Source organism: Peromyscus eremicus, chromosome 8a (assembly GCF_949786415.1).
Source record: "Peromyscus eremicus chromosome 8a, PerEre_H2_v1, whole genome shotgun sequence".
NCBI lineage: Eukaryota > Metazoa > Chordata > Mammalia > Rodentia > Cricetidae > Peromyscus > Peromyscus eremicus.
In genome coordinates this window covers 91,648,273-91,667,147 of record NC_081423.1, presented here as the reverse complement: position 1 = coordinate 91,667,147, position 18,875 = coordinate 91,648,273, and the positions used below count along the sequence as shown (strand labels likewise).

The window sequence follows — 18,875 nt, the reverse complement described above, 5'->3', positions numbered from 1 at the left end:
TCTAAACTGACAGAAATCATTAACTGTTCAGTCCATCCTTGTGAGTTGGTGTTCACCATAGATGGGTAGAGGCGGACAGTGAAAGTGCATACTGTCATGTGTTGACTATTTGCACACTCAGAATTCATTCATAAGTAGGAGCGTTAGCCCCCAGTGTATTAGAGTTGGAAGGCGAGCTTTTCTACATTTCCTTAACTACTTCCTAGCCATACCACTTGCCTCCCAAGTGGGGCTCTCTGAGACTGTAAATGCCTTGTAAGTTTCTGCTTTTATCCTTGCAGAAAACCCTATTGAACGATCAGTTGGTGAACAGTTATTCATCCTTTTCCTAGCGGTCAGGACCCACACCCTCCATTCCCTTTGTCCTCCAGTTACCTTCTCTGCACCACCTCCCTGCTCCTTGGGATATAAAACATTGTGGGATATAAGAAATAGGACTTTTTAGTGTCAAAATGCAGCAAGGGTCCCAAAGTACAGGACATGCCTACTTCTACTCCTAGCCATCTGCCTTTTCCTTCACAAGATCCGTTACAGTTCACAATTCAGTATTTGTGTTTATGTGTGACCATGTAACTTGATTTTTCTCATCAAGACTGGAAGCTCTCTGAGGGCGAGGAGGAGCAGGGGTGTTTTGTTCCCCCGTGGTATCCTATGGGCAATGTAAGTCCCGGCCAGTCACAGACACTCAAAGCGCTTGTTGAATGAGTGAAAGCACAAATGGGGTGTCCAGACCAAGTGCTTCCTCAGGTCTTTGTGTTCTATTCTACCAGTTTAACAACCAAATCACTCTTCTGGCTCTTCCAGACGGCACAAGATATACAAAGAACAATTCAACCTCACCTCCTGGGATCCTCCACTGCAGCTCCGACCAGAAGCCAGCTGGGTCCAGTTCCACTTGGGGATCAACAGCCATGGGCTGTACTCCCGGTCCAGTCCTGTTGTCAGCAAGCTCCTCCATGACATGAGACACTTCCCTACCATCAGTGCTGGTGAGGCTCACGGGGTTAGCCAGGTGGAGTTGAGCCATCTCAGGCCAGGCTCCAGGAACTAGTCAAGGGTTGCCAGCAATATATGACTATACAAGGTTAATAAGAAGCAAATTGCATTCCTTTGGAAGGAGATCTTATAGCATTAATCTCATCATAGAGAGAAACCTAAGACATAACAGAGACCTAGATGTTTTGTACTCTTCACGGAAGGTGATGTCATTGTTTACTGAGTGCATCCTTTGTACCAGGTGATGTGTAACTGAATGTTTCTCAGTTCTGCCTGGCCCCATGGCCCCTCAGCCATTTATAAATTAATCATTCAGAGACTTATATTAATTACAAACTGTATAGCCTATGGCTTCAGCTTCTTGCTAGCTAGCTCTTTCATCTTAAATTAACCCATTCTCATTAATCTATATGTTGCCACATGGCCACGACATTACCAGTCTGCTGACATCTTGTTGCTCACTTTGGCGGCAGCTGGCGTCTCTCTCGATTCCGCCCTTCTTCTCTCTATCTCTGCTTGGATTTCCTGCCTAGCTGTAAGCTTTCTTGCCATAGGCCAAAACAGCTTTTATTATTATTATTATTATTATTATTATTATTATTATTATTATTATTATCCAGTGGGAGCCACACATATTCACAGCATATGGAAAGACATCCCACAGCAGTGATGTGTTCTTTCTTATATCCTTCTGGCATGAACATTATCACTGCCATTTACAAATGGGGTTCAGCAAGTGCTGGAGCTAGGATTCAAACACAGGTTTATGAACCCCAAGTTTGTGCTTTCAAGCACCTATGACAGGACATGTGACATGAGAAGTTACTAGCAGAAGACAAAAGTAGACCAAGAATGGCTGAAGTATAGAGGGAGGGGCCAGAAAGCACAGAGTCTGGGAAGGAGCAGGAAGAGACGGTAGCCACTGGGCTCTAAAAGAATGCCTCCTGGGTGTTCATGGCTAAGATTCCCAAGCTACATCAGTCCCTCCTCCTGTGGGGTGCGGTCAGAGCTGGGAGCCTGTCTTTGTTGGGGACCCTGCAGGAAGTCCTCATTCCCCCCTCTTCTCCTTTGCAGATTACAGCCAGGATGAAAAGGCCCTGCTGGGGGCCTGTGACTGCTCACAGAGTAAGTGCCCTGACACAACCTTCAACCAGCCTCCAACAGGGGCTCTCCCTGCCCAGTCCCTGGGAACTCAACCCTCCCCCCAGCCACCCACAGTAAAAGGCATCCGTCATAGAAACTCTGGGGAGCATCAAAGTGGTCAAAATGTAGTGCAGTGTGGTGGGTGGTCAGCATCATTAGGGAGTTTGTTAGGAACATGGAATCCCCCTCTCTACTCTGATTTTCAGAATCTGAATGTTGACAGAATCTCAGGTGATTGGAGTAGGATTGCAGATCCAAGAGGCAATTGTACAGGACAATGGTTCCTGATGCTGCATCTCACCCCTGAGAGCTTTTTTTTTTTTTTTTTTTTAAGATTTATTTATTATGTACACAGAAGAGAGTGCCAGATCTCATTACAGATGGTTGTGAGCCACCATGTGGATGCTGGGAATTGAACTCAGGACCTCTGGAAGAGCAGTCGGTGCTCTTAACCTCTGAGCCATCTCTCCAGCCCACCCCCTGAGAGCTTTAAAGAGGGCTATTGCCTGGCTCTGCCTCCAGACGTCTAGGCCCAACCGCAGAGAGGGAGGCTCACGGCAATGTTTTTAAAGTATCCCAGGTGATTCTCAAGCAACCAAGGTTGAAACGTACAGGAGTAAATGTCAGACAGAATGGGAAAGCCAGGAGAAAAAGGGATCAGGGCTCCCCTCTGGGTGCTGCGAACTGGTTTCAGGTAGGTCTGAACAGTGAAGGCTGCAAGTTGCCCCCAGCCCTGAGTGGCCTCAATTATTTGCCTAGATGTGCTGAACACACATCTCTACACACTCATGAGATGACACATGCCTGTAATCCCAGAACTTGAGGAGCTTAAGCAGGAGGATCAAGAGTCCAAGGCCAAACTGGGCTATACAGCAAGACCCTATCTCAAAGGCTGGGGGGTGAGGGGGAGAGGAGAGGAGAGGAGGAGAGGGGAAAGGAGAGGAGGGGAGGAGAGGGGAGAGGAAAAGAATGGAGAGGAGGGGAGGGGAGAGGAGGAGAGGGGAGGGGAGAGGAGGAAGAGGGAAAGAAAGGAAGGAAAGGAAAAAAGAAGGGTACAGAAGAGAGATGAAAGGCAAGAAGAGTAGAGAGGAGGAGGAGGAGGGACAAAGGAAGGGAAGATGACAGGGTGACAAGAAGCGTAAGTGTCACGATAAATCTTCAAATTCACAAATTTTCAGGTCCATACATGACATTCTCAAAAACACTGTTTTAAAACAGGAAGCAAAAGGTCCTGGGTTTGATCCAAGCACCACAAAACAAAATGAGATTAAAAACAAGAATTTAACAAACCCTAGACCCAGCCCAGGCATAGAATCTTAAATAGGAAGCCATTATGGACACAGAAGTCTGATACAACAGACAACTTGGTAGGAAATCTTAAGATCACAACTGGAACCCAAAGAGAGGCTGGTCCTTTTAGAAAAACAGTCTGAGGAATTTTCAGTAGCATCTGTTTTGGGAATCCTGTTCCCCAAATATCTGGCCTCTTCCCAAACAGGCAGAAAAGCTGTACTGAGCCTTCTAACATAGCCAGACATGGCAGGGTTTGCCCCTCAGGCTTTGCAAAGCATGTTGTCTTTGGGGTCTTCTTAAGTAACAGAAAAAGACTGAATTTATTAATTGTGTCACAGTCCTGGGCTTAGACATCGCTCTTCTACCCCTCCTAGTTGTGAAACCCAGTGGGGTCCACCTGAAGCTGGTTCTGAGGTTCTCGGATTTCGGGAAAGCCATGTTCAAACCCATGAGGTAAGTGAAGCCTTCCTCACCACCTGGTGGTAAGCCTGGGGGAGCGTTGACCAAAAGATAGTAAAGGTAGCCTAGTATCCTCATCCCCGTCTGCCCCACACATAGAACTATTTTGGTGACAATAATAATAATTAAAAACAATAATAACCAACCTTACTGTTGACTGGGGCCCTCAGTAGCATCCATGCTGTGCATGCTACATGAATTGTGGTTTTGGACATCAACAGTGTCATGAAACCTCATGACATAAGTGTAACTATAATGTCCACCCCAAGGTGAATACACCAAGGCTCTGAGAAGCCAGATTGCCCCAGACTCCACATCACAAACAGTGGGCCCAAGAATTACAGCCAAGCAGCCAGACTGCTAGGCTGACTTGCTCTTACTTATAATGAATCCTCACCTTCATCAAGGACCAACAATCACCCTCTTTTTGACATCACAAAGTTTACTTCACATGACAATACTTGCTTTGACTGAAAACCTAAATGATGAAAAAGGCTGCTATGAAGTCCTGTGCATATACACATTAACATATTTTGTTCATAACAACAGCGTCCATGTCTTTGGACTTTATAGTACATGTCCATGAGTGAAATGATGGCAGAGTTTGGTATGTGCATGCATTCATGAATGTATGAGTGTAAGTGTGTGTGTGTGTGTGTGTGTGTGTGTGTGTGTGTGTGTGTGTACTACCAGCCCCCAGTGGGTCTCTGGACCACAGGTTTGGGTTTCCTGGAGTAGAGTGTAACGCCTTGGCCAGTAGAATGTTCTCTTGTGGATGACATGCATAGGGAAGAATGTCCCCATAAATGGTTCTGTTGCTCAAGTCACAGGTTCCTCCAGAGCTTTCTGCCTTCCAGTGCTGTTTATTTGTGTTGACTTAGATCCACACTTTGCAGCCAGCCAACCAAGGAGAAGCCTGCTCAATAGCCCAGTCACTGGTTGTGGTGGTGGAACCTAGCGACCTGAGCACTGAATGTGTCTCAGTCATCTGAATTAAGGAACAAAAGCACCTCTTTAAGTACAGGGTTGGAGTCAACAAGCTGCATGTTGGATTCCCTTTGGAACTTTGAACAGTTGAGATGTCTCAGTCCCACTCTCTCAGAGTCCAGTGGGCTTGCTCTAGACCCACCCTGCAGATCCCAAGGCCCAAGTAACCTTGAGAACCCTTTATATAAGGAGTTTCCTCCATCAGAAGTGCAAAAAACAAGTTGTTTACTTGATTTAAAGATACAACCATTCAGTGATACAAAACATTTAAATATCATCTGTTCATATTTATTGATTTTTTTTAAATCCCACAACCCAACATATAAAACTATACATGAAATTTAAAGTGTTGCCCCATACACACTTTCACATTTCATTTGCCAAAATTACTTGCGCTGCTCCTTATCATCCCTAGAGTCAGGCTGAGTGTCACTGTTAAGAGTGAGTTCTTTCCTCTCCTCTCCCATCACCAGTGCTGTTCTGATTGATGCTGGCCTTGGTTCCATCAGGCCACACTGCCAGCACAGATGAGGTCCTCCCCACCATGTTAGTTTGTGTAGCTGTGACCAAATACCCAAGAAAAGCAACTTAACAGAGGAAAGGTTTGTTTTGGCTCACGGTTTCAAAGGGCTCAGTCCATTGTGTGTGTGTCAGGGGGTGTTGGAGCAAAATAGTTCTTACCATAGTGCCCAGCAGGCAGAGAAAAGGGCACAGAGGGTGGGGTCGAGGCAAGATGGGCCCAATGACCTACCCCTGCCTCCTTCCTTTCACTGCCTCCCCCAAATGCTCTCCTATTAGGATCTCCTTGACTCTAGAAAGGCCATCATACACACACCCAGATGTGTTTTTGCTGACCTCCTAGGCTTTTCTCTGTTGCTGGAGAGCTTCTCTCCAGGTCCCACCAAGCCCCGCAGTCCCACAACCCATGTATAAAATAATCACTCAGACGTTTATATTACTTATAAACTGTATGACGGTGGCAGGCTTCTTGCTAACTGTTCTTATATCTTAAATTAACCCATTTTTATAAATCTGTACCTTGCCACGTAGCTCGTGGCTTACCGGCATCTTTACATGCTGCTTGTCATGGCGGTGGCTGGCAGTGTCTCTCCCCTCAGCCTTCCACTTCCCAGAATTCTCCTCTATCCTTGTCCTGCCTATACTTCCTGCCTGGCCACTCGCCAATCAGTGTTTTACTTATATTGAGCGATATCCACAGCATTTCTCAGTCTAATCCAGTTGCCAGTGAAGTTCATAACCATCCCACAAGCTGATGAATCTGCCTCCATCGGATAAAGTAAACTATGTAAGAAATTGAATGTCAAAACATTCCTTTTCCAAAGGACAATTTCAGGAGGAGAATCTCATTTTATGGCCAAACATACAGAGCACCAAAGTCAACATATTGTGTGTGTGCACATGTGCAAATGTGTGTCTATGTGTGTGTGTGTGTGTGTGTGTGTGTATCTCTTTCTCTCTCTCTCTCTCTCTCTCTCTCTCTCTCTCTCTCTCTCTCTCTCTCTACCTCCCTCTCTCTCTCTCTGTGTGTGTGTGTGTGTGTGTGTGTGTGGTTGCAGGTACTTCCATGTGTCTGGAAGCCAGAGGACAGCCTTGGGCATCGTTCCTCAAGTCCTGTTTGTTTATTTGTTTGTTCTTTGAGGCAGAGTCTCTCACTGGCCTAGAACTCACCAAGTAGATGAGGGTCTCAGCCTCCCCAGCACTGACAAATCCAGGCTTTCTTTTTAATATGGGTTCTGGGTTCTGACTGAGCATCAGTCCTCTTGCTTGCAGACTGAGCTATCTCCTCAGGCCCTTTGTCTTTATGTCTTTATCTTTAAGAGATGCGGTCTTTCCATGGCTGGTCTCAAACTCCTGGGCTCAAGTCATCCTCCTGTCATGGCCTCCCAAATGGCCAGGCTCTTTAGTCAGAGCCACAGCAGTGAGCATACAATCATGGGCAGAGACCCCATCAGGCATGTGACTCTTTAACATCACGCTTCCCTAAACAAGCTCTATCAATGGGGTTCTGGCCAGCATAGAGTTTTAAATTATGAGTACCCATAAGAGAATACCAGTTAGAGCAGACCACCTAGGGAACACTGATAAATGAAACAAAGCAACAAAGGGGGAGGGAGAGAAGATATAACACAAAGTTTCATCCATAATTCTATGAAATTTAGTTCAAAATACAAGTACAGTATCAGTTTTTAACGTATTTTTTTCTTTTAAAATGTATGTGTGTCTTCCCTCTGAGTAAGTTAAAGTGAAAAACATTTGTCCCCTTATAACAAGAATGTAAATTTGTCTTTGCAAAGTACACATTCTAAGCATGAGGGTGAGACTTTTACATTTGTTTGTTTGTTGGTGTTGGTTTGTTTGGGACTGGGTGCAAATTCCACAGCACTCATGTGGAACTCAGAGATAGCTCCTAGGAGTCAGCTCTTTTCTTCCACTATGTGGGACTCAGGAACAGAACTCAGGTCATCAGGTTAGGTGGCAAGGGCCTTTACCCACTGAACCATCTCACTGACTTCTAGGTGTAGCTGAAGTTTTTCTGGTCCCACCCAGCTCCTGAAGCCTCATGGTCCCACAGCTGCTCAGACCCAAATGAACACACAGAGACTTATATTAGTTACAAACTGTATGGCCTAATGGCTCAGGGTTCTCACTAGCTAGCTCTTACTTCTTAAATTAACCCATTTCTATAAATCTATACTTTACCACATGGCTCATGGCTTACCAGTACTTTTACATCTTGCTTTTCCCTGGCAGTGGCTGGCAGGGTCCCCTCTGCTCTGCTTTCTCCTTCCTCTCCCTCCAGTTAGAATGTCTCACCTAACCTTATTCTGCCTCACCATTGGCCAAACAGCTTTATTTATCAACTAATCAGAGCAATACATATGCACAGCATACAGAACAATATCACCCATGATTTCCCCTTTTCTTTTGAAGACTAGATAGTTATAATTTTCCTTGGTTATGATAAAAGATAAATTAGATATGAAATTTCAGACTCACAAATATAGGATAGGTGATAGAATATTTTCTTTAATTTTGCCAAATACAAATAGACTAGATATTGTAACTGTAATTCTTGCTTGATAACTGTTCTATTATATGTAATTTTACTATGTTAAAGTTAAAACCTTCCTTTTTGATTAGACAGAAAAGGGAAAATGCTGTGGGATAATGCTTTTGCACACTGGTTTAATAAAGCCCTGGTTGGCCAGTATCCAGGCAGGAAGTATAGGCCAGGCAAGCAGATGAGGAGAATTCTCGGAAGAGGAAGGCTTGAGTCAGAGTCACCAGCCAGACATGGAGGAAGCAAGTTGACAAGGCAGAACTGAGAAAAGGTATCAAGCCATGTGGCTAAACATTGTAGCTAGAGTTTTCCTGCCTGGCCCACAGTCAGGACGAATCTCTGTCACCCACCAGTCCCATAGCTGCTCAGACCCAACCAAGTAAACACAGAGACTTATATTGCTTAAACTGTTTGGCCTAATGGCTCAGGCTTCTAGCTATCTAGTTCTTACATCTTAAATTAATCCATTTCTATAAATCTATACCTTGCCACATGGCTCATGGCTTACCGACATCTTCACATGCTGCTTGTCATGGTGGTGGCTAACAGTGTCTCCCTCTGCCTTCCTGTTCCCTCATTTCTCTTCTCTGTTAGTCCTGCCTATACTTCCTGCCTGGCCACTGGCCAATCAGTGTTTTAATTGACCAATCAGAGCAATTTAACATATAGACCAGCCCACAGCAAAACATAGATAAGAATTATGGGTTAATTTAAGTATAGGAGCTAGTCAATAACAAGCCTGAGTTAATGGCCATACAGTTCATAATTAATATAAGCCTCTGTGTGTTTACTTGGGGGACATGAGTGGGAGAGATCTGTCCCAACCACCAGCCTTCTGGGACATAGGAAAACTTCCAACTATACCTAGGAGATACTTCAAACTGTAAAATGTACAACATATTGCACATGAAATGTACTTTCTTTAGTGCTCAACACAGAAGAATCAGTGATGTCAAGTAAAAACAGCCTTTATTGTTTTGGTTGTTAGTTGGTTTTGATGTTTTGTTATGTTTTGCAAGACAGGGTTTCTCTGTGTACCCCTGGCTGTCCTGGAACTTACTCTGTAGACCAGGCTGGCCTAGAACTCAAGAGTGCTGGGATTAAAGGTGTGCATGTGCCACCACCACCCAGCAACCTTCCAATTTCAAATCTATCATATCCCACATGAAAAAAAATCTGAGAAATTTTATATTCTCATAGGAGAATGGGGACAGACACGCAGCATCCAGCAATGCCCTCACTTCTGGATGCTATGCTAGACCTGGCTGCATCTCTATGATCTACTTCCTGCGGCCTCACTGCAGAATTGGCTTGTGCTCCTCTGGCAGTGTGCCTTACCATTTGGCTTGTGGAGGCTGGTTGTCTACGTGTTGTTTGTGGCCCTACCTCTGTTTATACCTACCTTTGCTTTTCCAGTCTTTGGAACAGGGTCACACTCTGTGCTATAAAATTACTCGAAGATCATCGTCCTTCCCCATTTATTAGCATGAAAGTGAAGTCAGTATGGAGGCTGCAAGTCAGCCCAGGATGCCGGAAGCGCTTTCCTAACACCGAACCACACCTCCCAGCACCCTCCACAGGGTGGTGAATCCATTGGCGATTTAAAAGTGGGACCAGATCAATTTCATCTATGTCGGCCTCCCTCAGTTCTCTAGCTGGGCCCATTCTCAAGCCGCACCTGAGTTTCTAAGAGTTCTGTCACCTGTATTTCTCCCTCAGACCTATACCTTTCCAGTCCTTGTTCACAATCATACTAAGTTCTCTAGCACCTTCTATTGCTGGGTTCTAGCTCTCACCTCACCTTTCTTCACACTTGGGCATCTAGAACTCCACCACCATCACTTTCAATAAATCTCCAACTAACACACAAGAACGCATGGTTTTCCTCCCTTGGTTTTTTGGGCAAATCAGCCACTACTCCCCAGCGCTTCTTAAGCAGGAAACTTGGCAACAATGGTGCCTATAAAAAGCCTGCCTTTTCCTACTTTGCATGTCTCCTCCTCGCTCAGGAAGGGAGAGGCCCAGCCCTAATTTGTGGGTCCACCCTCTACACCCACATGAAAAGCATCAGACAGGCTCTCTCCTTGGGTTTACCATGGAAGGCTGAGTCCAGGACGTGATTCCTTCCTTCCTTCCAGACAGCAGCGAGAGGAGGAGACACCCGAGAACTTCTTCTACTTCATAGACTTTCAAAGACACAATGCTGAGGTCGCAGCTTTCCACCTGGACAGGTAGGTCTGGCCTCTGAAGAGGACACAGACTGCAAGGGCCAGTCCCCCGGGGAGGGGATGCTACCCAGACCTTTGGGAAGAACTCAGAGGTACTTATTCCTGGCTTTTCATCTCTTCACCTCAAGTGTAGGGTCTTCAGATCTCATTTCTCCTTCCAACTCCATTAAGTTAAAAACATAAGGCCTTTTAAGATAATGAACAATTTATATATAGTTTTACTGTTTTATATATATATATATGTTGCTGAGATGGACTGTTATGTAGCCCAGCTTGGCCTCTCATTCACTCCATAGCTAAGGATAGATTTGAACTTCTGATCCTCCGGTCTCTGCTTCCCAAATGCCAGGAGTACAGATATACACCCCTATACCCGAAAAAATGAGACAACTTAGAAGACAATCACATTGCCATGGTAGATATGACATCACCTTTGTCCTACTTCCTGATCTGGAGATGAAAAAAAGCAATCCTATTTGCCACAAAATCAGAACCCGTATTTGTACCAGATCCTCAAGTGACTAGTATGCACATTCAAGTCTGAGAAATATTGACCAGGACACAATGTGGATGGTGGGAGCATTCACCCGGGAGCTCAATGGAAGAAGGATCCTTCCTGCATAACTTTCAGGGTAGGATTTGCCAGGCAAATTGGGTCCACACAGCAGAAACGTCCTTAGCTGCTACACCACTGCTATATTCAGAAACACTGTCAGGTTCTAACAGGTGTTGGCACAGATGTAGGGCTTTTCCGCAGTCCCTGACTATCCCTCAAATCTGAACAAGGCTCCTTCTCTTCCAGGATTCTGGACTTCCGACGGGTGCCGCCAACCGTGGGGAGGCTAGTGAATGTCACCAAGGAAATCCTAGAGGTCACCAAGAATGAAATCCTGCAGAGTGTTTTCTTTGTCTCTCCAGGTGCAGTATCAGCCAGAGCCATATTCTAGAGTTAAGTATATGGTAAGGCATCCTGTCTACTGTTGTGTTCAACAGCGGTCTGCGCTCTGCCATTAACACATGTGTTATTGGAGCAGAAGGGTGCTGCCATCCAACACTCCCACCCATGTCTGCTAAAACATAACACCAGACAGTAAAAAGGTGTGTGAGACACATCTCCAGGACGGCTGGCCTCCCAGGACTCAGAGATTATCCATCTAGCCTATCAAAGAATGTTCATCACATGATAGGATGCTCTAAAACATTTGAAACTTGGTACCCAAGATGTCCCGTTTAATAGCATCTTCTAGGCCCAACAGCCTTTTCCCAAGCTGGGAGTTCAAAATTCCCATGCTACTTTTAAGGGGTTTCTTAGGGCAGAAGATGACATACCTATAAGCCCCCACTTTCCTTCTTTCTCCTCCCTCAACTTCCAGCTAACAACGTGTGCTTCTTCGCCAAGTGTCCGTATATGTGCAAGACTGAGTATGCTGTCTGCGGCAACCCGCACCTGCTGGAGGGCTCCCTCTCTGCCTTCCTGCCGTCCCTCAACCTGGCCCCCAGACTGTCTGTGCCCAACCCTTGGATACGCTCCTACTCACTGTCAGGAAAAGAGGAGTGAGTTGGCTTCCTGACCACAACACCATGCCCAGGGCCCTGCAGTCCAGCTCTTCAGAATTGCCACAACTAAACCCTAACAGCTACCTCCATCCTCTAATTGATGCTAGGACCAACAGATCAAATATAGCTCCCTGTAGCTCATATATTGGGTTGTAAGGTGTTTATTCTATAACAAAGTACCACATAGAGGAGCTGGGGAGGTGCTTACTATATAAGCATGAACCGGGTTCAGATACCCAAAACACACTTAAAGCCAGGCAGGCATGGCAGCCACCTATAATCTGAGCATGCAAGAGACAGAGACACTAGATCCCCACCACATAGCGTTAGGTAGACTAGTAAGAATTGGCCTGTTCTGGGTTCAGCAAAGACATTGCTTCAGTAAATAGTGGGGAGGGATAGAAGAAGATACTGGACATCAACTTCAGGCCCTGCATACATGTGAACATGTATACATATACACATACGTATCACATATCTCAATAAAGCAGCACACAAGAGCTGAGGGTGTGAAACCTGGAGCAGGACCCCTTGACTGTATGCCCAGGGCCTAGCATATCTAACAAAGTAGACACACCAAATGAGTGGACTCAATGAACAGGTCCATTGGCAAATCACCACAGTCTGATGGAAAGAAAAGTTGACAGGAGAATTTCTGGCAGGCATGGCTCTGTGAGACTGTGTGAAGGCGGGGCACGTGTAGCAGAGGCCAGTCTGTGGGGTCGTGGGTGGTGCAGGAGTTCTGGACAACCAGGACCAAGAGCAGCCAGGTGGGTGCCTGCTCCCACCACCTGCTCTGGGACACCCTCTAGCATGTGGCACCCCAGCCTTCCACTTAGCACTCAGCAAAATCAAAGGACTCTGAACCTTCCCACCACCTGGAATCTGCAACCTCCCTTACCAGATGCCCTTGCCCAGGGTCCTCCTGAGGGGAGCCTGCTACCACCTGGCATCCTGAGATCACTAGCCCATGGCAGGCTTGGGGAAGTAGGGATTTGGGAGGGTGGAGATGGTATGGAGAGGGCCCCCAACACCCTGGCATCTTGGCTTTTCCAGCCCCAGGACTTCTTCTCCCCCTCAGGTGGGAGCTCAACCCCCTTTACTGTGACACGGTAAAGCAGATCTACCCATACAACAGCAGCAACAGGCTGCTTGGCATCATCGACATGGCCATCTTTGACTTCTTGATCGGTAGGTACCCCACACAGGGCGCCTGGCACAACTGCACTCTTCTTTGCCTAGGATTCTGGGAGACCTTAGCAAAACTGCAGCCTGGATCAGGAGGGGTGAATAGCCCTGCATCTCCCATATACGAAGGGGATGAAGTCCAAGGAAACAAAGTTAACATGCCCTGGTTTCTTGGAAAGGGTTGGGGGAGCACAGGTGTTGGAGGGGTTGCCACTGGCGAGGAAGACGCACCACCCTGCCATAAGGCCTAAACAGGCATCAGATCTGAAGCTGGATGTCCCTTCACTCAGTGAGAGGAAGCCAGTATGAAGGTGAGAAATACGTAGCAAGGCCACAGCTCCACAAACTAGTAATTCTACCATCTAGTCACATTGTGACCAGGCAAGGATGCTCCATGTTAGAGGCTGTGTGGGCTGAGAAAGCCCAACATCGATATGTACACAAGGCACAATGGCACACTTCTGCTCACTAGGCTGCCAGGCTGAGGCTGGGAGAGGGGGAGAGTAAAAAACCTAGAAATGCTGGTTGTGCTCCATGCTCAGGCTCCTGTGTTCCATCCCCAGAAGGCAGGTCAGGATCTTCTGTATCCATGGTCTTCAGACCCTTGCTCTCGTCTCTCCCTTCCATTGCAGGAAACATGGACCGCCACCATTATGAGATGTTCACCAAGTTTGGGGATGATGGGTACCTTATTCATCTTGATAATGCCAGAGGGTAAGCACCAGTGCCCATGTACCAGCTCTCCATCTCCAGCCATGTTTCCTGTGGCTGCTTGGGCACTGGAGGCCCTGAGGAGGGCCTGCACTGCCCAGACCTCTCCACTCCATCTTGCCCTATTTTCCACAAACCTTCTTCTTCTTCTTTGCTAAGTACCACTGATTCTCCAGTGCAAGAGCGCTCTTGTGCCTACCAGTGGCTGAGACTCCCCGTGTCTTTTCACTAGTTGTTACTTTCCTAGATGCAGAGCATGGCTTAGCCTCAGCGGCTGGCCTGCAGAGGCAGGAGGAGCTTGGTTGTAACTTAAGAGGCTTCTGTGACCTGACTGAGGAGGGAGCTGTTGAGACAGCTGCCATGGTGTCTGTCTGGCACCTTATCCCAACTAATTCAAAGAAGGGTTATGGAAGAGAGCATCCAGAGGGTTAAAGACTCTAGGCTTGCTGAAGCCCATTTCTTCTCCTAGGTTCGGACGACATTCCCAGGATGAAATCTCCATCCTCGCCCCTCTCTCACAGTGTTGCATGTAAGTTTCCATGCTTTCAAGTACCAAGGGCAGGCGGCCATTCAGACATTTCATCCTGCTTGCAACCCAACTCTGAAAGCTTTCATCAGCTTTCCCTGGTCAAGAACATTATGGACAGAATGGTGTGAGCTGCCTTGCTTCCCCAGTGCAGCCGTTCCCCAGTGACATCTCCTCTAGCAGAAAACGAGTTAAGATCTGATCTTTTAAAGTTGCCAACTTGAACCCTTAACCCACTCAGATAATCACCCACTTTTGCAGATATCAATGCTCTTTGATATTAATAATCAGCCCTTTTCCTGGCCCTCTTGTAAGCTCTTAAATATTGCTATTTCATCACCATCTAAGCAAAACCCTGACTGAAGTCTGGAAAGCTGAGTCAGACTGCAACTCTGGCTCCTTCTCTAAAGGACACCTACTTCTGCATCTCTGGCATTTTAGCCAGGCTTGTGACATTAGGTTCCTCTTAGCTATAGCTAATTATAAAGGGGTGATTCAGACCTAACAAAACCATCCCATTTGTTCCCGTGGCACTGAGTGGCCCAAGTCAACTCCTTGGTTAATGTATCTCTCTCCTCCTGGACAGGATGAGCAATCATTTGTATCAAAGATCAGCCAGTTACACTGCTTGTACGAGTGTGAAAGAAATCAAAACTCTGAAGTCAGAATGGACCTAGTCGCTGGTCATCCCTGTGCTTTTAGAATCCAACACATTCCCAAGTTGGCACATGGAGGTTGGACTTTTAGACAACAGACAACTTCATCCACCTACTGGAAGCTTCTTCCATCAGCTTTAAATCTTAAAAACAAAAAACAACTTAGGTGACATTTCACTTGACTCTGTTATCACTGTCAGAGTAACTTCATACAGCTTGGCATCACCATGGGTAACACTACAATTACTAGGGTTCTCCATTCAGTGGAGAGAGACCAGAGTTGGTCTCCAGGACCCACATGGTATAAAGAACCAAGTCCCAAGTCCCAAGTTGCCCTCTGACTTACACACACACACACTATAAGAGTGCAAATAGCTTGGCAACACTTGAATAAAGACAATTGGACAAAGGCTGTTACCCACTATTAATTCTTTTCCTACATGGCTTTCACTGAAATGTGTTTGCCTGGAAATAAAATCTCCCAAGAATACCAGCTGCAAAAGCTGTTTGCGGGGACTGGGCAAGTGCAGGCCAAGCTACTCTCCTTAATCTGCTGATCTGGTTCCACTGGCTTTGTCTCTTCAGGATAAAAAAGAAAACACTTTTGCACCTTCAGCTGCTGGCTCAGGCTGAGTACAGACTCAGTGATGTGATGCGGGAGTCACTACTAGAAGATCAGCTTGCCCCTGTCCTCACAGAACCTCACCTCCTGGCCCTGGACCGCAGACTCCAAATCATCCTTAAGACAGTAGAGGACTGCATCGAGGCCCACGGGGAACAGAGAGTCATAGCTGACGGCCCAGCACAACAGTCGGCTCCAGACTCAGGCCAGGCTAATCTCACAAGCTAACAGCTGGCTCCAAGGGTGAAATCTCAGAACACACAATTGGAGCCAGCGGTGGGTGCTGGTGTGTAGGCCCCTGCTGCCCCATTGCACCCTGGGGTGCTGGAGGCCAAGTCATGAGCTCAGGGAGGAGGCAGGAATGCTTTGGAAGAGCAAGTGGAATCTACCAAGCCTTATCTTTACCCTTGGATGGAGGTCACTGCTTTTACAGTGCACTGGCTGGGGCTCTATCTTCTTAGCAAGCTCTGGCTCCATCAAGGCCGCAGACTACCTTCTGAGCACACTGTGAAACCTGGATCTGGGCCAGGCTTGGAAGGCGTGGAGGCCCTGTTCCCAGGAAGTTTTTATTCTACCATGTAAATAAAGGAACATCAAGTGGATAACTGGCTTCTTCCAAGTCCTTACTGTATATGCAGGAACAGTATATTGCCTGGTCCACATTAAAAAAAAAAAAAAAAAAAAAAAAAAAAAAAAAAAAAAACCTCCCATCTCCCAAGCAAACCTAAAATCTATAAATTTCAAGTTGATGCGGAAAAAAAAAAAAAATCACCCTTTATCCTGACATTCCAGTCCCTAACACTAGTTGAATACAATGACCCCCACCAAGTCATTCTCCGGTTACTTTTTGAAAATACTAAAGGTAAATTTGCTAAGCAAAGTGGGACTTCAGTCTGACGAGTTGTCAAATGAGGAGCTGGCAACTAAGGAGCTGTATGGCTCATACAGTTGACTGAGTGCTTGCCTATCAGGTGCAGAGCCCTGGGTTCGACCCCAGCACCACATAAAAATCAGGCATGGTGGCACGGCTTGCAAGGCCAGCACTCGGGAGGACCAGAAACTCAGAGGCATTCCCAGCCACACCGAGAGTTCAAGGCTAGCCTAGGCTGTGTGTGGGAAATAACACTACATAAGTCAAACCCAAGTCAGACACAAATTAGGGTGGCATTGGTGAAGAGTTCAGTAAAAACAAACGGCTTCAGGAGATTTTTTATCCTCTCATAAAAAGCCAGAGGATCAGAAAGTAAGAGGGAAGAAGGAAAAGGCACCACTAAGAGGGGCAAAGTCAAGAATCAGAAATGTCACCATAGACCTCTGCATGTGTCCAAAGGCAGCCAGGACAAACGACAATGGGTAGTACTGTTTGGGTCTTCTGACTTGAGGGCTCATGTAGTCCAGGCTAGCCCAGAATTCTTGCTCTTCCCCTCTACCTCCCAAGTGCCTGGATTACAGGTGTGAGCCACCACGCTTGTCTTGCAATAGCGCCCCACATTATGGTTCTGACTCATCCTAGCACCCCACATTACGGGCACACAATCCCTGAACCCAGTTTGCTCAATTCTCCCTCAAGCCTCTGCCCCAGAAACTTTAACCAGTCTGAAAGTCGACACATAGGTTTGCAACCCTCCCCAACAAGCACAACTCCTACCTCCAACGGGCAAGGAAGTGAACTAAGGCTCTCAAAAGGTAATTTTGTGGTTTAGACCTATTCCAAAGTAAAGTTTGTGAAGTTAAATTTGTTATCTGAAAGAAAAATCATGCTGGGCTTTGTGACTCATGCCAGCAAATCCCAGCCCTTGAGGGACTGAGGCAAGGTTGTAAAGCTGAAAGCTGGTCAGGGCTACAGAAAGGAAAAAAAGCAAAAATGAGCTCTTTAAGAGAGACCTTAGTGCTGAAGAACCTTCCCATGCAGGGCGGCCCTTCCATGAGGCGGCCCCTTCCATGAGGCGGCCCCTTCCATGAGGCGGCCCCTTCCATGAGGCGGCCCTTCCATGAGGCGGCCCCTTCCATGAGGCGGCCCTTCCATGAGGCGGCCCTTCCATGAGGCGGCCCCTTCCATGAGGCGGCCCCTTCCATGAGGCGGCCCCTTCCATGAGGCGGCCCCTTCCATGAGGCGGCCCCTTCCATGAGGCGGCCCCTTCCATGAGGCGGCCCTTCCATGAGGCGGCCCTTCCATGAGGCGGCCCCTTCCATCAGCAGCCCCTCCATCAGTAGCTGTCTCTCCTACTCTCTCTCCCCTGCGGAGGAAGCACCAGGAAGCCACTGAAGAATGAGGGGAAAATTCATGTTCAAGGAAAAAGGGTTTGAGATTCCAACCAGTCTCGGGAGAGCGGCAGTCCACCTCCAACCCAACCTCCCTTGATATAGACTAGTTTCTGAAGATTCTAGAATATAATTTCTGCTATACTTCTTAAAACCAAAGTAACTGAATTTGATCATAATATGTTGAATGTTGAATAACTACACAGACTTTACTTTTAAAACTTACTCTAACAACAAAAAACCCAAAACCCTAAGACCAGCATTTTTCAAAAATACCAGAAAACAAAACATTCCATTCTCAGAGGTATCAAGTTCTTACAGCTTACTCACGCTGAACCATTGCTCAACTTCCCATGAACAAGTACTCGCTCTATGTGAAAACTTTCCATGTCACCACTGACAAGCAAATAAAGACGACAAGGACTGCACACTGTGTCAACTGGTGGAAACCGGTTTAGATGGATATGCCACAGCCTTCTCAAAACCCAGGAGGATTCAGACCTCAGGATAAGCCAACTCTCTCACATGCAGCAATTCTGTCCTATCCCTGGCAGGTAATCATTGCCTAGGAGAAATACCAAGTCAGCCTCCTAGGATTCTCTAGTCGAATTTCACCAACCCATTACCACAGAACCTCCTTTTGTGTGGTAAAGATGCATCACTTTACACTGTTGGTTCTTTAACATTGCATCTGCCTACTACACATATTTTCACAGTAAGATACAGTTTCTCACACTCAGGAACATGAGCCAGTACATGAGTCAGGACATGAGCACTATCCTTAGGGACCTTTTGAATAGTGAGTGAACTCATCAATAATAAGCATAAAAACACACAAAAACTGTGGTGCTAGGACGTCCCCCAAAAAAGACACATTCACAACTGATAGCTAAAATGGGGCTGCAGAGCTCCTTCAGCATTGAGTAGGAAAGAGTGCACTGGAGAATCACATTTTCACTGCTCAGCCCACAACATCCAAGAAGGCTGCCGGTGGTGTAGTGATCTCAGGGCCGGACTTAAACTGTCCCAAGTAGGAAAACGTGCGAACACAGAAGCCATAAGGAACAGCTGCACTCATTTGGGGTTTACAAAGGAATGAAGGAAAAGCGCTCCATCTAGCGGCCACGTTTTTAAATCCCCAAGCTACTTAAACTCTTACAAAAAA

The 18,875-nt window shown here is 46.6% G+C and overlaps 1 protein-coding gene across 1 annotated transcript in view; it reads left to right on the top strand.

The window, feature by feature from the left end:
- Fam20a (FAM20A golgi associated secretory pathway pseudokinase) overlaps positions 1-16,034 on the top strand; it is a 59,786-nt gene extending 43,752 nt beyond the window's left edge. The window contains exons 2-11 of the mRNA XM_059269789.1: positions 805-989; positions 2,071-2,121; positions 3,807-3,885; positions 10,099-10,191; positions 10,991-11,106; positions 11,562-11,742; positions 12,827-12,936; positions 13,566-13,647; positions 14,114-14,173; positions 15,412-16,034. Of these exons, the coding sequence (XP_059125772.1) occupies positions 805-989; positions 2,071-2,121; positions 3,807-3,885; positions 10,099-10,191; positions 10,991-11,106; positions 11,562-11,742; positions 12,827-12,936; positions 13,566-13,647; positions 14,114-14,173; positions 15,412-15,676 (1,222 nt within the window). The 3' untranslated portion in view covers positions 15,677-16,034. The remainder of the gene's footprint in view (positions 1-804; positions 990-2,070; positions 2,122-3,806; positions 3,886-10,098; positions 10,192-10,990; positions 11,107-11,561; positions 11,743-12,826; positions 12,937-13,565; positions 13,648-14,113; positions 14,174-15,411) is intronic.
- Positions 16,035-18,875: the final 2,841 nt, after the last annotated feature.